This window comes from Chenopodium album, chromosome 18, assembly GCF_948465745.1.
Source record: "Chenopodium album chromosome 18, dcCheAlbu1.1, whole genome shotgun sequence".
Lineage (NCBI taxonomy): Eukaryota > Viridiplantae > Streptophyta > Magnoliopsida > Caryophyllales > Amaranthaceae > Chenopodium > Chenopodium album.
Window position 1 is genome coordinate 37,409,410 of NC_137851.1, and position 18,186 is coordinate 37,427,595.

The 18,186-nt window shown below is 31.6% G+C and overlaps 1 protein-coding gene across 1 annotated transcript; it reads right to left on the minus strand.

Annotated features, from left to right (window-relative positions):
• Positions 1-6,587: 6,587 nt before the first annotated feature.
• Positions 6,588-16,070, minus strand: LOC145590836 (amino acid transporter AVT6A-like). The gene is made up of 5 exons (XM_081647224.1): positions 15,600-16,070; positions 15,291-15,449; positions 9,514-9,717; positions 8,134-8,599; positions 6,588-7,422 (listed from the first exon to the last, which is right to left on the minus strand). Exons 1-5 carry the CDS (start codon positions 16,033-16,035, stop codon positions 7,287-7,289), a joined length of 1,401 nt encoding a protein of 466 aa, XP_081503350.1. The 5' UTR covers positions 16,036-16,070; the 3' UTR covers positions 6,588-7,286.
• Positions 16,071-18,186: the final 2,116 nt, after the last annotated feature.

Consider the following 18,186-nt stretch of genomic DNA (forward strand, 5'->3'; position numbering starts at 1 on the left):
CAACAATGTTGGTGATCTTCGAAACATCCCACCCACTCCCATCATCATACATTAGCTCACATACCTTCACATTTCTCCCCCACCCCACCATTAGCACTCATAGGAATTTTGCACGGTTTCCCTTTAACAAGCAGCCATGAATCAGCCCATATATCGATACCTAAGCCATTTCCTACCCTCCAAACTAAACCATCACACAATAAGCCTTTTGCCCCCACATGCTTCGCCACAAAAAGCTAGGGTCGAAGCCCCTATTTATTGCCTCAATCACCAATGAGTTTTTAAAATATTTGGCTTTCAAGATTTTATGGAGTAAAGTCAACTCATTCGTGTGTAAACGCCATAGCTGCTTCGCAAGGAGGGCATGGTTAAAACATTTAAGATCTCGAAAATTCATACCACCCCGAGCCTTTGGTAAACACAGTTCATCCCAATTTTGCCAATGTAACTTTCTCTCATTCTCCCTCAAGCCCTACCAAAATTTGCATAAAAGTGAGTGGATTTCTTCAATAAGACCATCCGGCACCTTAAAAATCCTCATCATATAAATGGGACTATCTTGAGCCACGGCCTTTATAAGAACTTCTTTACCCGGTCTTGACATCAACCTTTCTTTCCAACCATTCACCTTCTTCCAAATTCTTTCCTTCAATCAGGCAAAAATCACTTTTTAGATTTATTAATTATTTTCGGCAAACCTAGATATTTTTCACGCTTCTCTACCTCTCTCACACCAAGGGTCTCAATAATCGAATTTCTCATCTCCACTGACACACATTTGCTAAAAGCAACCTCCGTCTTATCTAGATTAACTTTCTATCAGACGCTCTTTCATAGATACTGATAATTTCAGCAATTTTTGAGCAATCCTGCAGAGTAGCTTTTGCAAATAAAATACTATCGTCAGCAAAAAAAATAAATGAGAGACACTCAGGGCCGAACGATAGACTTTTACCCCACTTATTTTCTTCTCTCTAGAAACCTTCGATATCAACCCTGAAAAAGCATCAGCGCATAACAAAAAAAGATATGGGGAGATAGGATCACCCTGTCTGAGGCCACGAGTAGGAATCACTTTCCCTAAGATATCCCTATTCACCTTAAAAGAGAAAGAGACACTGGATATACACTTCATGACCTTATTGATCCAATCAGCACAAAAACCCATCTTACCCATCACCTTCTCCAAAAAACACCATTCCGCCCTGTCATACGCCTCACTCATATCAAGTTTCAGTGCTACCGACCCATGTCTACCTTCCCCTCGCCTTTTCATATAATGAAAGATCTCTAAAGCAATTAAGGCATTATCGGTGACTCAACGACCCGGAACAAAAGCACTCTGATTTACAAAAATAATATCATTCAAGATAGGTTTCTACCTATCCGCCAGAGTTTTTGATATTCTTTTATTTTAAATCACATCACAACTAATCGGCCTGTACTCAGTCAAAAATTTCGGATCATTACATTTTGGGATAAGAACAGCACAAGTTTTATTTAGTTTTAGCCAATTATAATATAACATAAATGGATTATTGTATCCCCCTAAAAAAAAGTGAATTTTGTTTTATTTTATTTTTTAATGAGAATGTTTTGATGTATATATCAAAAAGTTATGAAATATTTATTGAAAACTATAGCTATTTTATACATATGAAATATTAGAAGTTTTGAAAAGAAAACTCCAAACCAATTTTTTTACCCTAAAAAATCAATCTGAATATATCTATATAGCATGAAAGTTGGCAAAAGTTGAAATGTCGAGTGTCACTATCTTATTATTTGAATAATTAACAATTTATTCTTAAACAAGGACAATTCAGACAATCAATAAGATTAGAACTTTATCTTGTAATTGTAGATACCTAATTGTGTTTTTTCAACAAACACTCAACGATTGAAAGATGTATTATCTCCAAATTTGGTTTGAAATCTTAGGTCCATTACATATTCTTGATTTTAAATCGGAAGATATATAATATTATAAAATGTTAGTTAATAATGGATATCTACTTCATTTATTTCTTAAAAAAAAAAAAAAAAAAAAAAAAAAAAAAAAAAAAAAAAAAAAACTAGTATTCAGTTCGTGCGATGCACGCATTAAATTTGTGTGTAATTTTTTTTTTTAATGGGAGATGATCAAGTGATGTCTACCATTAAAAATAAGAATAGAGGAAAATTTTAACAACGAATATATTTATGAAAAATAATTCCTTAAAAATCAACAATTAAAAAAAATAAAAATAAAAACCAAAAAATAAAATTATATTGTATGAAATACAAATATCTGCTTGGTGTAAAATATAAGATTTAGAAAAATGTAATTTAAAAAAAAAATCAAACTAAGAATTAAAAAAAAATTATAGAAAATTGAAAAAAAATAAAGTGAAGTCAAACACCAAATATATTAACTTTTAAATAAAGGTTTGGATTAGATTTAAAAAAAAAATAAAAAAAAAAGCACGATAATATTTATTTTTTTTTGAAAAAACACGATAACATTTTTAAAACCATAAACTAATACAAAAAATTATATTACAATGTATATTAAAAAATTATCTAACTCAATAAAAATAGTCTGGACCTAATTCAAATTATAACCATAACGATACACCATAAAATTTTATTTTAAAAAAACCATATAAAAATTATTATATTAACATATTTTTTGGAAAAAGAAAAACTAAATTATAGAAATAATTGAAAATTGAGAATAATTAACGAATAGAAAATCTTTAAATATAGAATATAAAAAGATCTAGATGAGATCCTAATGCACAATTCATTTAAATCATACAAAAAAAAAAGATAAAAAAGAAATTTCTGAAACAACTTTGTAAAGAAAAATATAATATCAAAAACAATTATTAAATTAATAAGCGTTCTTAAAAAAAATGGAAACAGAAAAAGAAAATAAAGTAAATTTAAAACTACAAATCTAACTTTGAAAAAGTTGATTTAATTGAAAATTGCACAGATTTTTAAAAAAGATCCATAATTTTAAAAAATTCTAAACAACACTTTGCTTGAAAAATAACTATATACAAAAATCATTAACAAAAAAAAATAAAAATTAAATTAAATTAAAAAATAAGCATTTTGTACACAAATTGGAGGAAAAAAATAAAAAAAATAAATAATAAACTTCAATGTGTGAACAGGAAATATAAGAAACGAATTTAAAAATATCTTACATTGAAAATAAATTTAAAAAATCTGTAGACAATGAAAAAGAAAATATTTATGCAAATCTTTTGTTACAAAATAAAATTATGCAAACCTTTTGTTTCAAAACACAAATTATATTGATCTACACAAAAAATGCAGAAGAAAATATAAAGGTGAATTCGTTTAAGAATTAACTAAACATATAATCATCAAATTTTTTATTAAAAAAAAAAAAAAAAAAACTAATTTCGGAACAAATTTGAAAAATAAGTTCAAAATATATTGTATACAAAGTTGAGAAAATTTACCTTTACCACCATTTTTTCTTGACTTTTATGTACATATTGACATCGATTAATTAATTTACTTGAAATAAATTACAATAAAAATTATAAATTGAGGGTGAAAAAGAGGAACATTAGAGAATAGGAAGAAACAAAAAGGAGAAGGGTGAGGTAGAAAATAAACTAATTTCGACGTAATTCTTATATTGAAAGTTATAGGAACCAAGAGACACGAGTGATTTTTTTTTTTTAGAGAATTGAACTTTAAACCGTTTGAGATATAAAGAAGATTTATTTTTATATGTTTTTTGCTAGAGGGGATTTAAAAAAAAAAAATAAAGGTATGATTAATACGTAGTATATATGGGAATGAAAGGTAGGAACGATTTGCCCAATTGGTGTTAAAAAATAAATATATTACAAAATAGTGTTCACTTAAAAATATTTCTCAAAGTAGTGTTCATGTAGGTTCGGAAATTACAAAGCTAGGAATTAAAAAATAATGGCTAATATAATCCAAATATATATATGTATACCATTAAATTCTTTACGGTAATGTATATGAGTATATCTTTACGGAGTACTACTTAATCCTATCCCTGACAAAGACTATTAGACACATTATAATGGACCAAAAGTTGTTGCTGATGCTAGTCTCAAGCGTAGTCACGGACGACCTCCTTCCCAAAGATAACGAAATGAGATGGATGAAGGTAATCGAGCAAAGGTGACAGACATGTAGTGTTTGTCGACAAAGGGACACAATAAAAAAAAATTGTTCGTCAATGTTAGCTAATTTTTTAAGATTATTAAATTTCTTATATGTATATATAGTTGTTCAAATGGAATTACTTTTCTTACTAATAATGTTGCATGTCTACTTTTTAACAGATCAAATGGAGCTTCCAACTCTACTTCTTGGCCAACATGACTCTTCAAATTTTCATTTGAACCATGAGCACACATCTGTACTTTGAAGGTTGTTCGATCATCATCTCCAAATTCATAAAAAATGGTGCTAAATTGAATTTTTTATTTAGCTAGTATGACATGTTTTGAGCTATTTTGTAATAAAGTAATACCATCTCCGATCCAAATTGATATTGCATTGTAGAACTAGCAGTTGGTTTCAAGAATGGTGATTGAGTTCCCTTTGATAATTTAAATCCGTCTAAATAATGCATTATATATCATGTTATATATACGTTTTTTGACAAGGTTATGTCCATAACAAAAATTCTAGAAATTTTCAAACATTTATATTACTTCGAAATTCATAATCCATACTCTGGTCAAGATACCGTAAGTGTTAAAAATAAAGAATTTAATGGTATACATATATATATTTGGATTGTATTAGCCATTAATTTTTAATTCCTAGCTTTGTAATTTTCGAACCTACATAAACACTACTTTGAGAAATATTTTTAAGTGAACACTATTTTAGTAATTTATTTATTTTTTAATACCAATTGGGCAAATCGTTCGAAAGGTAGTTGATGTAATTTTGTCAAGTAAAAAAATAAAAAAATTATTTTTTAAATTTTTTTTGACAAAAAAAATTATTTTTAAAATAGGAGAAATAGGAAGGAAAAAAAAACTATCTTTGAAAAGATATGATTAATACGTAATATATATGGGAACGAAAGGTGATTGATTTAATTTTCATTAAATAAAAAAATAAAAAAAAATTATTTTTAAAATAGGAAAAACAGGAAGAGGACAAGTGTCCTTCCAACTTCTTGTTTGAAAATATTAGTATTGATTGCTTCAAAATCTTATGCCCAATTCTCTTCACCTTAATTTTTCTAAAATGAGATAAATTTTGTTAAAAACATATACTTTCTCTATTTTTTTTTTTTAATATATAGTTGCAACACTTTTCTTTTCACGCTTGCAGATGCATGTTTTCGATCGTTAATATCTTTAGTTACCAATATGTAAAAATTATAAACATTATATATTAAAATTGTATAAGTCGAGATGAATCTTACAAGATCCCACATGATTATATTTTTAACTTAAGTATAAATCGTTAAATCTAGTCAAAGTGAGACACATGAATAATGTAAAAGTCAAACTGTTGTGACTATACAAAAAACGGAGGAAGTAATTATTACTAAACCCTTTACTATTTTTAGCGATTATAACTTATTTTTGTTAATCTATAATTAATACTAAAATAACAACAGCTGATATCATTTTTTTTTAAATTGTACACGTGTCAGCTTCTCCTTAAATTTTTTCCTGCCTAAACTTTTTTTTTCTCTTCCAACTTTCTTTATTTATTTTATTTTTTATTTAATTTTTATTTATTTTGGAAAAGCTAAATATTGACTGCAAAATACTTTTATCTTAAGTTACAAATAGCTAATCTTAAGGAAAACAAATATTAACCCTGTATATATGTGATTACTCCGTCTAATTACAAATTCCACTGAATTTTGTTGTAAAAATGATTTTTTTTTTTCATTATACAGAGTACTATTTTAATTTTTGTAGTTTGGTGTTGATTAATACAAAGGTTTTACATATTTTGAGTGATAATATGACTTAAAACTGCATGTATACAATTATAAATTCTTTTTATTATATCCGTGCATCGCACGGGAGCTAATCTAGTTCTCTATTATATTTGTTGTTTAAAGTGAATAATTTTTACTAAACTTATTTTTACTGAACCTCAATTATATTTACTAAATTGAAATTATATATACTAATGTTATTTGAATAAAGGGAACAAAATAGTGTCCTATTATAGTATTACCATGCTTCATTTGACCAATTTTAAAGTAACTAGTAAAGTACTTAATTAAGAGAATAGGGTCTTATATATAAGTTTACCTTTTACAGAAAATTGCATGTAGTAGCGCCATGTTATTCTTATAAAATTTGATTGTTTTTTTTTTTTTTTTCTTTTTTTTTATGTAAAAAAACAAATCAATACGGAACATTATAAAGCTACACTATTAAGATACATTCAACAAAATTTCACATGATTTCTCAAGATTATTGAACTAAAAATGGTGAGTGATGCAAAAATTACTACAAACGAGGGTGGTAGTGTGGATCACATAGAAAAGAAATACACATAATAAGGAGTCCAAGACATAAAGGTTGAAGAGAGAAAAAGAGAACACATTTCAAAAACTAAGTTTAACAATTAAACATTATGTTGCACAAATGAAATTTGTTAGTGTTACACTGTTGGATGATAGCACATTCACCTTTTGTTACTTGCTAAGACCTCTCGTATTCCACTGAAATGATACAGAACATACTTTCAAGTATTCCTATGTCAATTTTTCTATAATCCACAAAACCAACCTAATTGCAAATAGATTGGCATAAACCAATAATGATGTTTCAATATGCTCTTCTTCTTTACATCCATGCTTCGGTAATTCTACCACTTTTGTACTTCTATATGGATATCTCAGGTTATTCACCTAGGTTTTCTCTTTATAAAAATAAATAATTAAATAAATATACTGTATAAGCAAAACAATAACCTCATTTTCAGGCACCAGTCACCAACATATGGTGCTCTTCAGTAAATTATGCAGAATTTTCCTCTACGTACAACCTCCTCATATTACTGGTGCTGCACAAATGTTGCTGTTATGTTAACAACCCAAAAACCCATCTCTGCAACCTTCTGAATCCTCTTCCAAGCCCAATTGAAAAACCTTTTTGTGACAGGTTCCAGGTATCAGAGCAAGAAGAAAAGTAAATTCCTGACAAAAATTTTTGTAATCGTGTATCCATCAAGGGATTAGTGCTAAACAGAGTGTTGTGCCCACTGCCCAGATTAGAGGACATCATTAGAGCTCAAAATTCATGTTCATTATTGGTCACGAGGCTATAAATGTCACTTGTAATGGCCACAGTACTTGATAACACTGCTAACGGAATCATTACCCATGATATAAATCTATCTTTCCTTGTTGCAATGCCGTGGTTGTCTCTGCAAGAGTACACAATTTCATTAGAAAAGGACAGTAATTGGATCAGAGTGGAAAGCAAATTGGAAATAACCGACACTTGATAACTCCTCCACAAGATTACACAATTCCTTTTACTCCGGGATACAGGCCATACTAAATTTAGCATATAGAAGTCAAGTCAAGTGACAAATCAACTTCCACAGGCCTCAAGCAAAGAGATCATAATCATGAGCCGTATTACTTATTACTTATACAAGTACATATCAAAGTGTCAAACATGCCAAGGACTCAAAATCTTGGACACGGACCTGTCCAAGACCACTGGTGCAATGACATGACATTTATGGAAAATAATCCAGATAATAATGACAACCCTGTAAACTCACCTTATAACCACATATACACAATTCTTATTGACTTAAATGTTTTGGCTAAAAGTTAAAACCCTCGTATTCAAGCACATCCATGACTTTCATTCATTTTCTTTCTAAAAATTTGTTTTCACTACCTGGTAATAAATATATTTGTGGTGTTAAGGTGGGAATCCAAAAGGTATGCAAGGATTCCATACCCTTTGGAGTGTTGTGTCCAACAAGGGTTGAACTGCTGAACTGTCGAAGTAGCATAGATGATAGATCAAAAGTCAAGAATAGTCCAATGTTCCTAATGTTCAAACCCTGCCCCCTCTGAAAAAATCTTCTACCAATTACAATTAAAGGAGCATTACTCACCTAAGGGAAATTGCAGCTGGTATGATGTATCCAACAGATATAGTAGCAGTAGCACCAGTGAACTGAAATGCATCCCAGATGCTAGGGACATAGTTGGCACCCAGAAATATAAAACCCATTAGGCATGCAGTCAATGAATAGAATCTTTTATTATCATATACTATGGGTATGGCATGTGGAAATAACAGCCCATCCACATTGAGACGAAGGGAGTAGAATACAATGGGGAACACAAGCATCAAGTGGACACCATAACTCACTCTAATCACATCATCTAACAGTGAGCTATATGGAATCCCAAGGTCTCCATCAAAATTAGCAAGCACATCGTCCATTGTCTGTTCCCCAAACAAAAGAAAGCCAAAAAAGCTGGTGGCGACATACACAGAGGAACACAACATGAGTGACGTTTTAACAATTGCCTTCATTTGAGAAGGGTCTGTAAGTTCGTTCTCAATGGGATGCACTGAAAAATAAGTAACAAACAAATCAGTTTGGGATCATACTTTGAAGAAGCACTGAGCAACAATGTTTCATGAAGTCTGTAAAAACAACGTTCACAAGATTTTTCGATAAATAAAGCACGAAGCCAGGTTTTTTCCATGACATATTGGAATCGACAAAAAACAGAGTTCCAGCAAAACGAAAGGAAAGAGAATAACATAAATCTGAGACTTGGTAGGTTAAAATATAGCAAGCATTATCTTCAGATGATTCAGAGAAAGCAAGTACAAACATGGTAAATTGAAAGGAAATGCAGCATGACAAGCCAAAAGATACTTAAAAATGTTCTTTACATAGCATGACCCCTCATAAGGGTTATTATTAGGAGTGTTCTTGACAATGAGCTACCCTGCATAATTACACCATGGTATGGCTAGGTTAGCAATCCCCCGCTCCCCCCGGCTCTATATTTTCCAGTTCTACAGGGAATTAATACATATTCACGAAATCTGCAATGGTTCCTAATTCAATGGTTGAGATATCTAAAGCCAAAAAGGAAAGAGAGTTGTCTCTCGCCCATAACTTATATCATTTCATCCAATGTGGTAACTCTAAAGCTCTAACAAGTTTTCCAACTACATTATGGAATCTTGAGAAATGGAGATATGTTTGCCATTGCTATAGCAAAAGCAAAGGATGATGTTCTGAATCAAACAAGGGTCAGCCTCACTAACCTGTAATTTTACCACAAGCCTTACAGCATAAATACAAAAAATTTGTTTAATTACAGTCTTGTCACCACAATAACATAATAAAATAATATAATCAATAGCCCTTAGAGGCCAATAATTCCAAATAAATGATAAGGCAAAGAACATAGTGCAGATGTTACCTACAGTTATGTATCATAGGTAGAGAGAGATAAATGCAACTTACCATTGTGGTGGCAAATATATGCAGTCACTAAAACTGGAATAGTCGTAAATAGCTTCCAGAATGAAGCTTGGTCCACTACTTTGGGAAACAATGGAGGTATTTTTATGGTCCCCTCCAACAACTTCACAATAGCTACTCCAGCTGTAATTGCAACAAATACAATAGCCAAACCCACAGACAAGGCTGATGTATACCTCAGTGAATCTAGAAAATCAGAAAAGGAAAAAAAAAGGAATTAGAAACACCCAACCAATTGCACAATAAAAATGTTACATGCATGACAAGTTCAGCAGTATCATTTTAGTGCAATCAGAGCAGCAGTACGAATCAGCATTAATAAGGCCCAAAAAAAAAAAAAAAAAAAAAAAACACCACACACACTAACAATAAAAGCCAAAAAATCAATTTGCTTCCAAAAAATTACAAGATAGACCAATTTACAAAATCTAAGTCTCTAACTACTTTTGAATACTAATTCCGAAGTCACCTTTGTTCCTAACTAGTACATATCTCTATCAAGAGTTTCAAGACAATTTCTTGAATATCCACTCTAATCTGAAGTTTAAATTTTCTTTTCAGAGAGCACCGAGGTACCATTTCATCTTGGGTGGGATTAAGTATTACTACTAAATTGGCTCAAAAACAATACGGAAGGGATAAGACAGAAATTTGGGTAGTAATAAAACAAAAGTAGAGGAGGTACAGAGAGTTATTTTGAATATTAAGAGTGCTGAAGACAGAAGTAAAAGAGAGAGAATGTGGAGAATATATAGTAGTATTACAGAAGCATTTTAACATACATAAAATTTTCAATTTTTTTTTTTTTTTTTAGAATTTTCACTTTAAAATCTATCTATATTTGAGAAGATTTAGCTTATTCATTACAGAATGGGGGCATCCCTCCAAACCGCTCATTGCTGCTACAACATTCTTATTAACTGGTAACTACTGACAAAAGAAGCCAATATCCATCCTCAAATCTCTTCCCTAAATATCAAATGTAAAAAGATAAAAACTATTAAAATCTTTTGATCATAAAATAGATAAAAAGGATACGATTTCTGTGTTCTTTACTTGAGTCAAAAAAAAGCACTTCACTAGTATATTTGTCTTAACTTCACCAAGCTGAAATTTTCATGACATCACCAGAGAAAGATTTGTGTATTGCATAAAATATGTTGTCCTATGTCCTATGCTACAGTATAAATCTCTTAAAGTGTTTGTTCACTTTAATACACTTAAGCATCAATTATTCAATTGTATATAATGTACACAATACAGTTTCAGTTTGTTCCCAAAGAAAATTCTAAATTCTTCTCTTTTCTCACGAAAAAACTCTTTGCAACATGTCAAGTTCAAGCTCCTCCTAAAAATTTCAAGTACTACGTACTTCGTTAATTGAAATGTTTAATGGCAATAGAGCGAGTGGAAAATCTGGCAACATGATTCTCATCTGGATCTCTTTGCATGTTGCAGTTTCTTGTGCAAGTTTAGAACCTTAAGTTTCATAGTTGATTCCTCCAATTGGTCTAGCACTCTAGCCTAAAACAATTTTTCTTCTCAAAACTAATCTCATATGTCATCTGATTAAAGTATACCATTAACCAAATCCACTTTTATGAAAAAAAAAAACAACAATAACAACAATGAGAGTATACAATGTAATCAGTTTAATCATCTCCCTATTAACAATAAATATATGATTAATTGTATTACTTAGAACAATGATTGATCTCTATGATCTTCATTCCTTTGAAAAACACGGGGAATTGCTTGGATTCAGTTTCTTTAACAACACTAGGTCAACTCCTTATAAGAGATCAATATTAAAGTACTTATCAACATAGCTAAAATCATTCTTCTTGACAGTGGCATTCAAAAATTAGCATCTAGCTCATATAGAAAATGGCAACATTGTAATGATGTGGTTACATCTAAGTTCACTAATACATGACTAAGGACATCGGAAAGAGTATTTTCCAAAAACGAGTTGTGTGAGAGATTTGGCAAAAGCCAATGATGCACAACTGTACCAAAGTAAGAAAAGCTCATTAAAGGGATCAGATATCAACTGTGGCTATTTCACCCATATCAAGAATTAATAGTTGGAATATTTGGATGGTTCCTACTGGCTCTTGCATTGCACTAGTAAAATGCTAAGAAAATAGCAACATATGGACACTGTTTACTAACTTTATTCACAATATTAATGCCTCAAATGCTCGTGCCAGAATTTCAACACTTTGAAATGGATACAAACATGACACTTCATAAGATTTTTGCTTATTCAAGCTTAAAAAGAAAAATGAAATCTCAGTCTCTTCTTTCAGTGTGGAATCTTCTACTACGGTATTTTACAAACAACACAAATCCAGATTTGGTTCTGGTTGGAATTAAGGAATTTATAACAATTCTGGGAAATGGAATTTTCTTTTTTTTTTTCTGAATTTATTTTTTAAAAAAAAAATGAGCTCTAATGTTTGCTATAAGATTGCAAGCATTCAACTGAAAGATTATTTAAACTGCATTCAAAATAGAAGTTTGCCAGAAACAAGAGGAAGGCTGTTATTGTGCAATCAATGCTCTAAAAAATCAGCCAGTGTCAGCATATTCAGAAAAGGGGTCTGACTAGTGACTAGAAGTCTTGTACAATTCTTGTTTTTATTCTGGGGAGCAGTATCAGACTATCAGTCCACTCTTCTCAGTTAATATCTAACATCTTCCATACCTCATAATGGTGATCAAAAGCACAAGAGCAGGTAATTGTCGTTGTTTAGCTTCACACAAGTGGATCATAGACAGTGGAATCTCTGATCATATTTCACCATAGTTAATTTGATTGACGAATGATGACCAACATAAACCTTATTAACCTAGTACAGCTACTATACAGAATGGAACAAAAGCTTCTGTCCAGCATGTTGTTATTAATGAAATTTACCTGAACTTATTTTGAGTACTTCAAGTGTCACAATCCATCTTACCTCATTTTTGCCAGCAAAATAACCAAATAATTGCAATTAAATGTTGTTTGTACACCTTCTCAATGTCTAATTCAGCCTATTCAGGTTCCTTTAAAATGCATTCTTGTAGCTCTTGGTAGGGGACCTTATGGAAAAGACTGCAGATTATGAATCCCCGAACAGAGAGAAGCACTGGAAATTTCAAGATGTGGCCTAGATAAGATTTTTTTGTAGTAAACTATTTATAGTTCAGTAATGGTTTCATGGCTTTCATCTTCCTATTGACTGACTGGATCTGTTTCAGATACATAGGTAAACAAAACTTCACAATTTTTTTTCTTTTATCAATTCCCTAAAGGAAGATTTCATCTACATTCTTTCAGTTCCTTGTTTATATTGATATATAGGGTCCTTATCCTAATTTTACATTGTTACTCGTCATAGCAACTCATTTTTTTACCATATAAGATTATAAACTGATTTTTCTAGAGGCACTTAAATCTTAGCTGCCATACATTTAATTATAAGGTCACCAAGTTCTATCTTCAGTTCTTGACCAAAACTAAAAAAAATCATATGAGGTCCTTCACGAACAATGTTCATCAAAACATCTCTTCAGCATTTGCAATCTTTCAACTTCCCAGCAACTTTGAAAAAAGACATAAAATTTACCATAGGGTGGTAAGCCTATAGTTTCTTAGGCTATCCTGATGAAAGGGCTTAGAGCATTGAAACGTTCAGAATCTTGAAGCAACCTTTTTTTTTTTTAGCTTCAATGAAATATGTTATAACTTAATATTGATATATAGGGTCTATATACTAACATTACATTGTTACTCGTAATGGCTACACATATTTTCTCACCACAGTAACTGATTTTTCTAGAGGCACATAAATATTAGCTGCCACACACTAGGTTATAACGTAACCAAGTTCTATCTAGACCAAAACAAAAAAGTTCAATAAGGTCCTTCACAATTAACGCTAATCTAAACATCTAATCAGCATTTGCAAACTTTCAGTTGCTGTCTTTTCCAGCAACTTTGAAAAAGACATATTACTGACCATAAGGTGGTAAGCCTTTGGAGTCTTGGGCTATCTTAATGAAAGGGTTTAAAGCCTTGAAACATTCAGAATCTTGAAACTCAATATCCTCTGCTCCAGATCAACACACACTTAACAGAAGTTGATAGCATGGCACAAAAATACTGCTACATAGTTTCTGATTGACTGTATAGTAAGGGGATTTTTGCCAAAGTCGACTGGTTCAATATAAGTGTTTCAAAAACCTGAGGTCTCAGCCGAATTAGATGTTTTAACCCTCGCATTGAACATTGCATCCCGTTTTTCACTCAAAAAAAACTTGTTATTTAGAGATAAAGTGAAAGATCCCTATGTCTCCTCAACAGTGGTTGTAAGTCTAAGCCTCTAATAATAGTCTACTCTAACTTATCTAATAGTGTACAATAATTATATAATCCTACAAGAATTTGCGTATCGTGACAGCAGCAACACAGTCTGCACTCTGCAAACAATGCATCATTTAAATTTCCCACCATCATGACCAAAATTATATATTATTTTAAAAGTTGATAGAACCAATTAGAAGGTTGTTACAAGTGGTAATCAGCTATAACACAAGTAACATCAGTTGTTTTTTTATTAAGTCTTAACTCTCCAGAATTTTTTTATTTTTTATTTTTTTTTTATTTTTGGTAAATAACAGAAAATTCCGAGTCTTAACTCTACAAAATACTTCGTAAAAAATATTTATTATTTTCTCACACAAAAATATTTGCATCATGTAAAGTTCAAGCCTCTAATACTGCAATGAAGAATTAATTGTAATATGCAACAAATGCACCATCTAGAAACATCATAGAAATCATAACCATTATCCCATTACTCTCTTGTTGAGAGTGGGATTAATGAATCAGACACCATTGCAATAACAGAATATTAGTATCAGTCTAAAAGCTGGTATTTTATGGGACTAATGACCATCTTATTTAATATTAAATGACCATAGTAAGAAATTTAAGAACCTTATTATCTAAACAACTACAAACCAAAAACTATTGTAAGATTTGCATTAATGTCATCTTCGTGTCATGCCCAAACATCAATATTACTCTAGACCAACCAAATACAATTAAATAATTACTCTATTAGATAATAAATCTCACAAGGCATGTGTTTCCTACAATTAAATAAAAAAAGGAGCTTATCTTATCTACTCAACCTTCCACATCTCTATAAAATAATACACAAATTTCCCCAATCTAGCGGTCAACTACTCCTGCTGTAACCACATCAAGGTACCACAAGATCTAAACAAAACCGGCATCAATTCAGAATTGGTAATCCCTTAGCACACTTAAAGAATAGCCTACTCTAATTTAATAATAGTACTATGGCTTTTCACACCACCCTCATAGATAAAAGATTCTAGATTACGCTTTACATATTTTAAACAAAAGAAGTTACACCCAACAGTCTGTTAAAAGTTAAAATGCCTGATAAGATAACAATAACAATAACAATTCTCATGATAAAGACTGAAGAACATGTAGTTGGTCAAATCATTTTGGTTACCTTACACCTCAAAAGCAACTAACTTTTACTACAATCATAATGCCAATGCTGTGACAAAGACTAAGTACTTGCTTACAATATGTCATAGTTTCGAATCCCCCTCCCCCATTTGTAATTAATAGAGTATATATCAACTTCGCAATCATATATCCAATTTGCCTTGCATTAACAAATAACTAAATAAGTAATCAATCAAACAAAAAAGATGGGATTACTCACCAACACGCTTAAAAGAAATGAGAGGCGCAATAACAAAACATGTTGTGAGAAGGAGCCAAATTGAGCGTGACGTCCACCACCATTGTTGTCCAAACCATTCCTCCATTAGTCCTTTATGGTGTGATAATCCCTTTGTCGCCGTTCCGGCCAACACATCCCCTGTTTCCCAATAGAAATAGATAACTCAAACCAACAAATCAAATCAAATCAAATAAGTAAAACACCAATTGACTCGTAATTTTGTACTGATTCTGTAACAATTCATTACAAAATCATTTGAATTCCCGAAAATGAGATTTAGAATGGTACCAATGATGATCAAATAGACGACAAGCAGCCCAAGATTGTTGACAATAATGCAAACTTGCGAGATAGTACGACCGAAAACGCCGAAAGCATCACCAGCAACAGAAGAGTAAGAGTTAGACTTAGACGCCTTACTGAATCGAAGAATCATATCGATAGAGAATTCAGTCATGAACGCAGCAAGGATAATTAGGGTTACGCCGGGAATAAGGCCGAGCTGCTTGAAGGTTGCGGGAAGAGCCATGATTCCGGCGCCGACAATGGTGGTGGAGAGATTGAAGACGGCGCCTGAGAATGAGGCGCCGTCGAAGCCCTCGGCGTGTTCGGTGTTGTGAGGGTGGTGGTGTTTGTCGTAGTAGTGGCGTTTTTCGGGGAGGAGAGGAGTTTTTGGGCTTCGCCGGAATTTACGATTGCCGGCGAAGGCGGAGGTTAGGGACATTTTGGAAGGGGAGGAGAGATAGGGAGAGAATTTAGGGGAAGTGGGGTGTTTGAGCGGGAAGGGATTTTGGGTGATTAATGCGGGTTTTGTGGATGATGACCAATTAGTGGTGACCACGTGGATTCATCGAGTAGAGATAAATTGGCCAGATTATAAAGAAGGTCTTTAGTTCTTTACTTATTAGAGCAAGTTTAGCCCTAACTCTTAAGAATTGGATGTAACATCATTTTTTATAGTCCCATTAAAAATAATGTCATCAAATTCTTGTTAAGAGTCATTAAGACTTGCACAAATTATCACTTTAGCCCTAAGACTCAAATATATAACATATTATATGTTAAAAAGTGTAAAAAAATAAAAAATAAAAAAATAAAAAAAAGGATAATAAAAATAAAAATGAGGTGGGTTTCAATCTCAAGTCTTAAGTTGAGTCTTGGAATTTTAAGACTCAACTTGAGACTTGCTTGAGATTTAAAAAGAAAAATGAGAAAATCCTTAAACATAAGTCTTAAGGCTCAAGATGATAATGTCACCCAAGACTTGGGGCTAAACTTACTCTTAGGAATGTCAACAAGTCGGATAGTTGGTTTTTTTGTGCTAGACTTGATGAGGAATGCTCGAGCTCGACCGTGCTGACAAATTTACGATGAAGGAGGGATGTTAACAAGTGCTCTGTAGAGTCTGTACTCGTAATAGCATGTTTGAGCTAGACTTGATAAAAAATGCTCGTGCTCAATCGACCTTCTTAACCCTTTAATATCTTAATGGATATGGCCACTAAAGAGCTTTCGAGCCTTCTTAACCCTTTAATATCGATATGGTCACTAAAGAGCTTTGAGATATAGGGCCAGTAGTTAATGGCTGAGGTCGACCTCAACCAGCACTAGCTGAGGTCGCAACCAAAATTGAACATTTAGTGCAATAAAAATGAATATTTTCTAACTCAACATATTTTACTATAATTTTGTATTTCTCATTAATCAAGTGTTTATTTTCATGCAATATAATGTTCATTCTTATAAAATAAATGTTTTTATGCCGTATGGTGTTCATTCTTATAAAAATAAATGGTCATTTTATTTTTTTTAATTAATACAAATTTTTGTGTTTGTTAAGTTGTATAAAATGTTCGTTTTTATAATAAAGGATGTTCAGTGAACATTAGCATTAATAATTTTAGACATTAGTATTTTGTTCATTATTAAAAAAAAACATATTGTTGATTTATTTAATTGGTATTAAATAATATAGTTCAATTGCATGATATCCATTCATATTCTCAAGGCCGGGATTATTATTAATATTGGAATGGAGAGGATACCTCTCTTTGGTATCACCACTGGATTGGGGAATGTCCCATATATCTTATTCCCAATATTAATATCCCTCACTCAAAGGGTCAATAATCACTCAAAGCCTCACTTCTCCAAAGGAGTTAGACTGTCAACATCCTCTGTAACACCCCAATAATTCTCCCTTTTCCAAACCACTTATTTTAAATAAAGATAGAGGAGAACCATTGGCATGTTACCACCACGTGTTAAAACGTTAAGGCTTTATCAAAGTATCGCAGCGGAAAATCCAACTTAAATCTTAAAATAATATAGTAAAGAAAATCAATAAGTCAAAGCTTACAAATTGGAACCATAAAGGCCCTTATTTAAACCCAAATCAATATTCAAAATCCCAAAACATAAATGAAATAGAAAAACATAAATAAGTTCAACACAAAGAACGAATACTCTCAATCACACCAATCCCTTGATAATGCGTTTATGCGTATGTCAAGTCCCCGAACTTCATATCATCAAGCTAACCTGTGCAATACTGCTCCCCAATAATACAAGTGTAATAATTTGATCAACACAGGGTCATTGAAAGGCGAAGGTTATGACCAAAACACAAAAAAGCACATAATCAGCAAAGCTGAGTACATACAAGTTACAACGCAACAAACCTAACATACTCAATTAATTAAAGTAAATAAACATACAACACGAATTCATTAATCAAGACTCCACACTTGAACAATTCAATTGACTCAACATGCTTACTAACCAATTCCAAAAACTTGACTCTTTAAATTTAATTTAATTACTTTAATTTGGAATAAGCAATATATGAGGTTGTCCAACCCATCAAATCATTTTG

What these genes read in the sequence shown, in the direction of transcription:
- LOC145590836 (XM_081647224.1), bottom strand. Translation starts at nt 16,035, where the DNA reads ATGTCCCTAACCTCCGCCTTCGCCGGCAATCGTAAATTCCGGCGAAGC. An exon ending in CGTCTATTTGATCATCATTG is followed by an intron (nt 15,450 to 15,599) that starts GTACCATTCTAA and finishes ATTGGGAAACAG; the next exon opens with GGGATGTGTTGGCCGGAACG. An exon ending in CATTTCTTTTAAGCGTGTTG is followed by an intron (nt 9,718 to 15,290) that starts GTGAGTAATCCC and finishes CTGATTTTCTAG; the next exon opens with ATTCACTGAGGTATACATCA.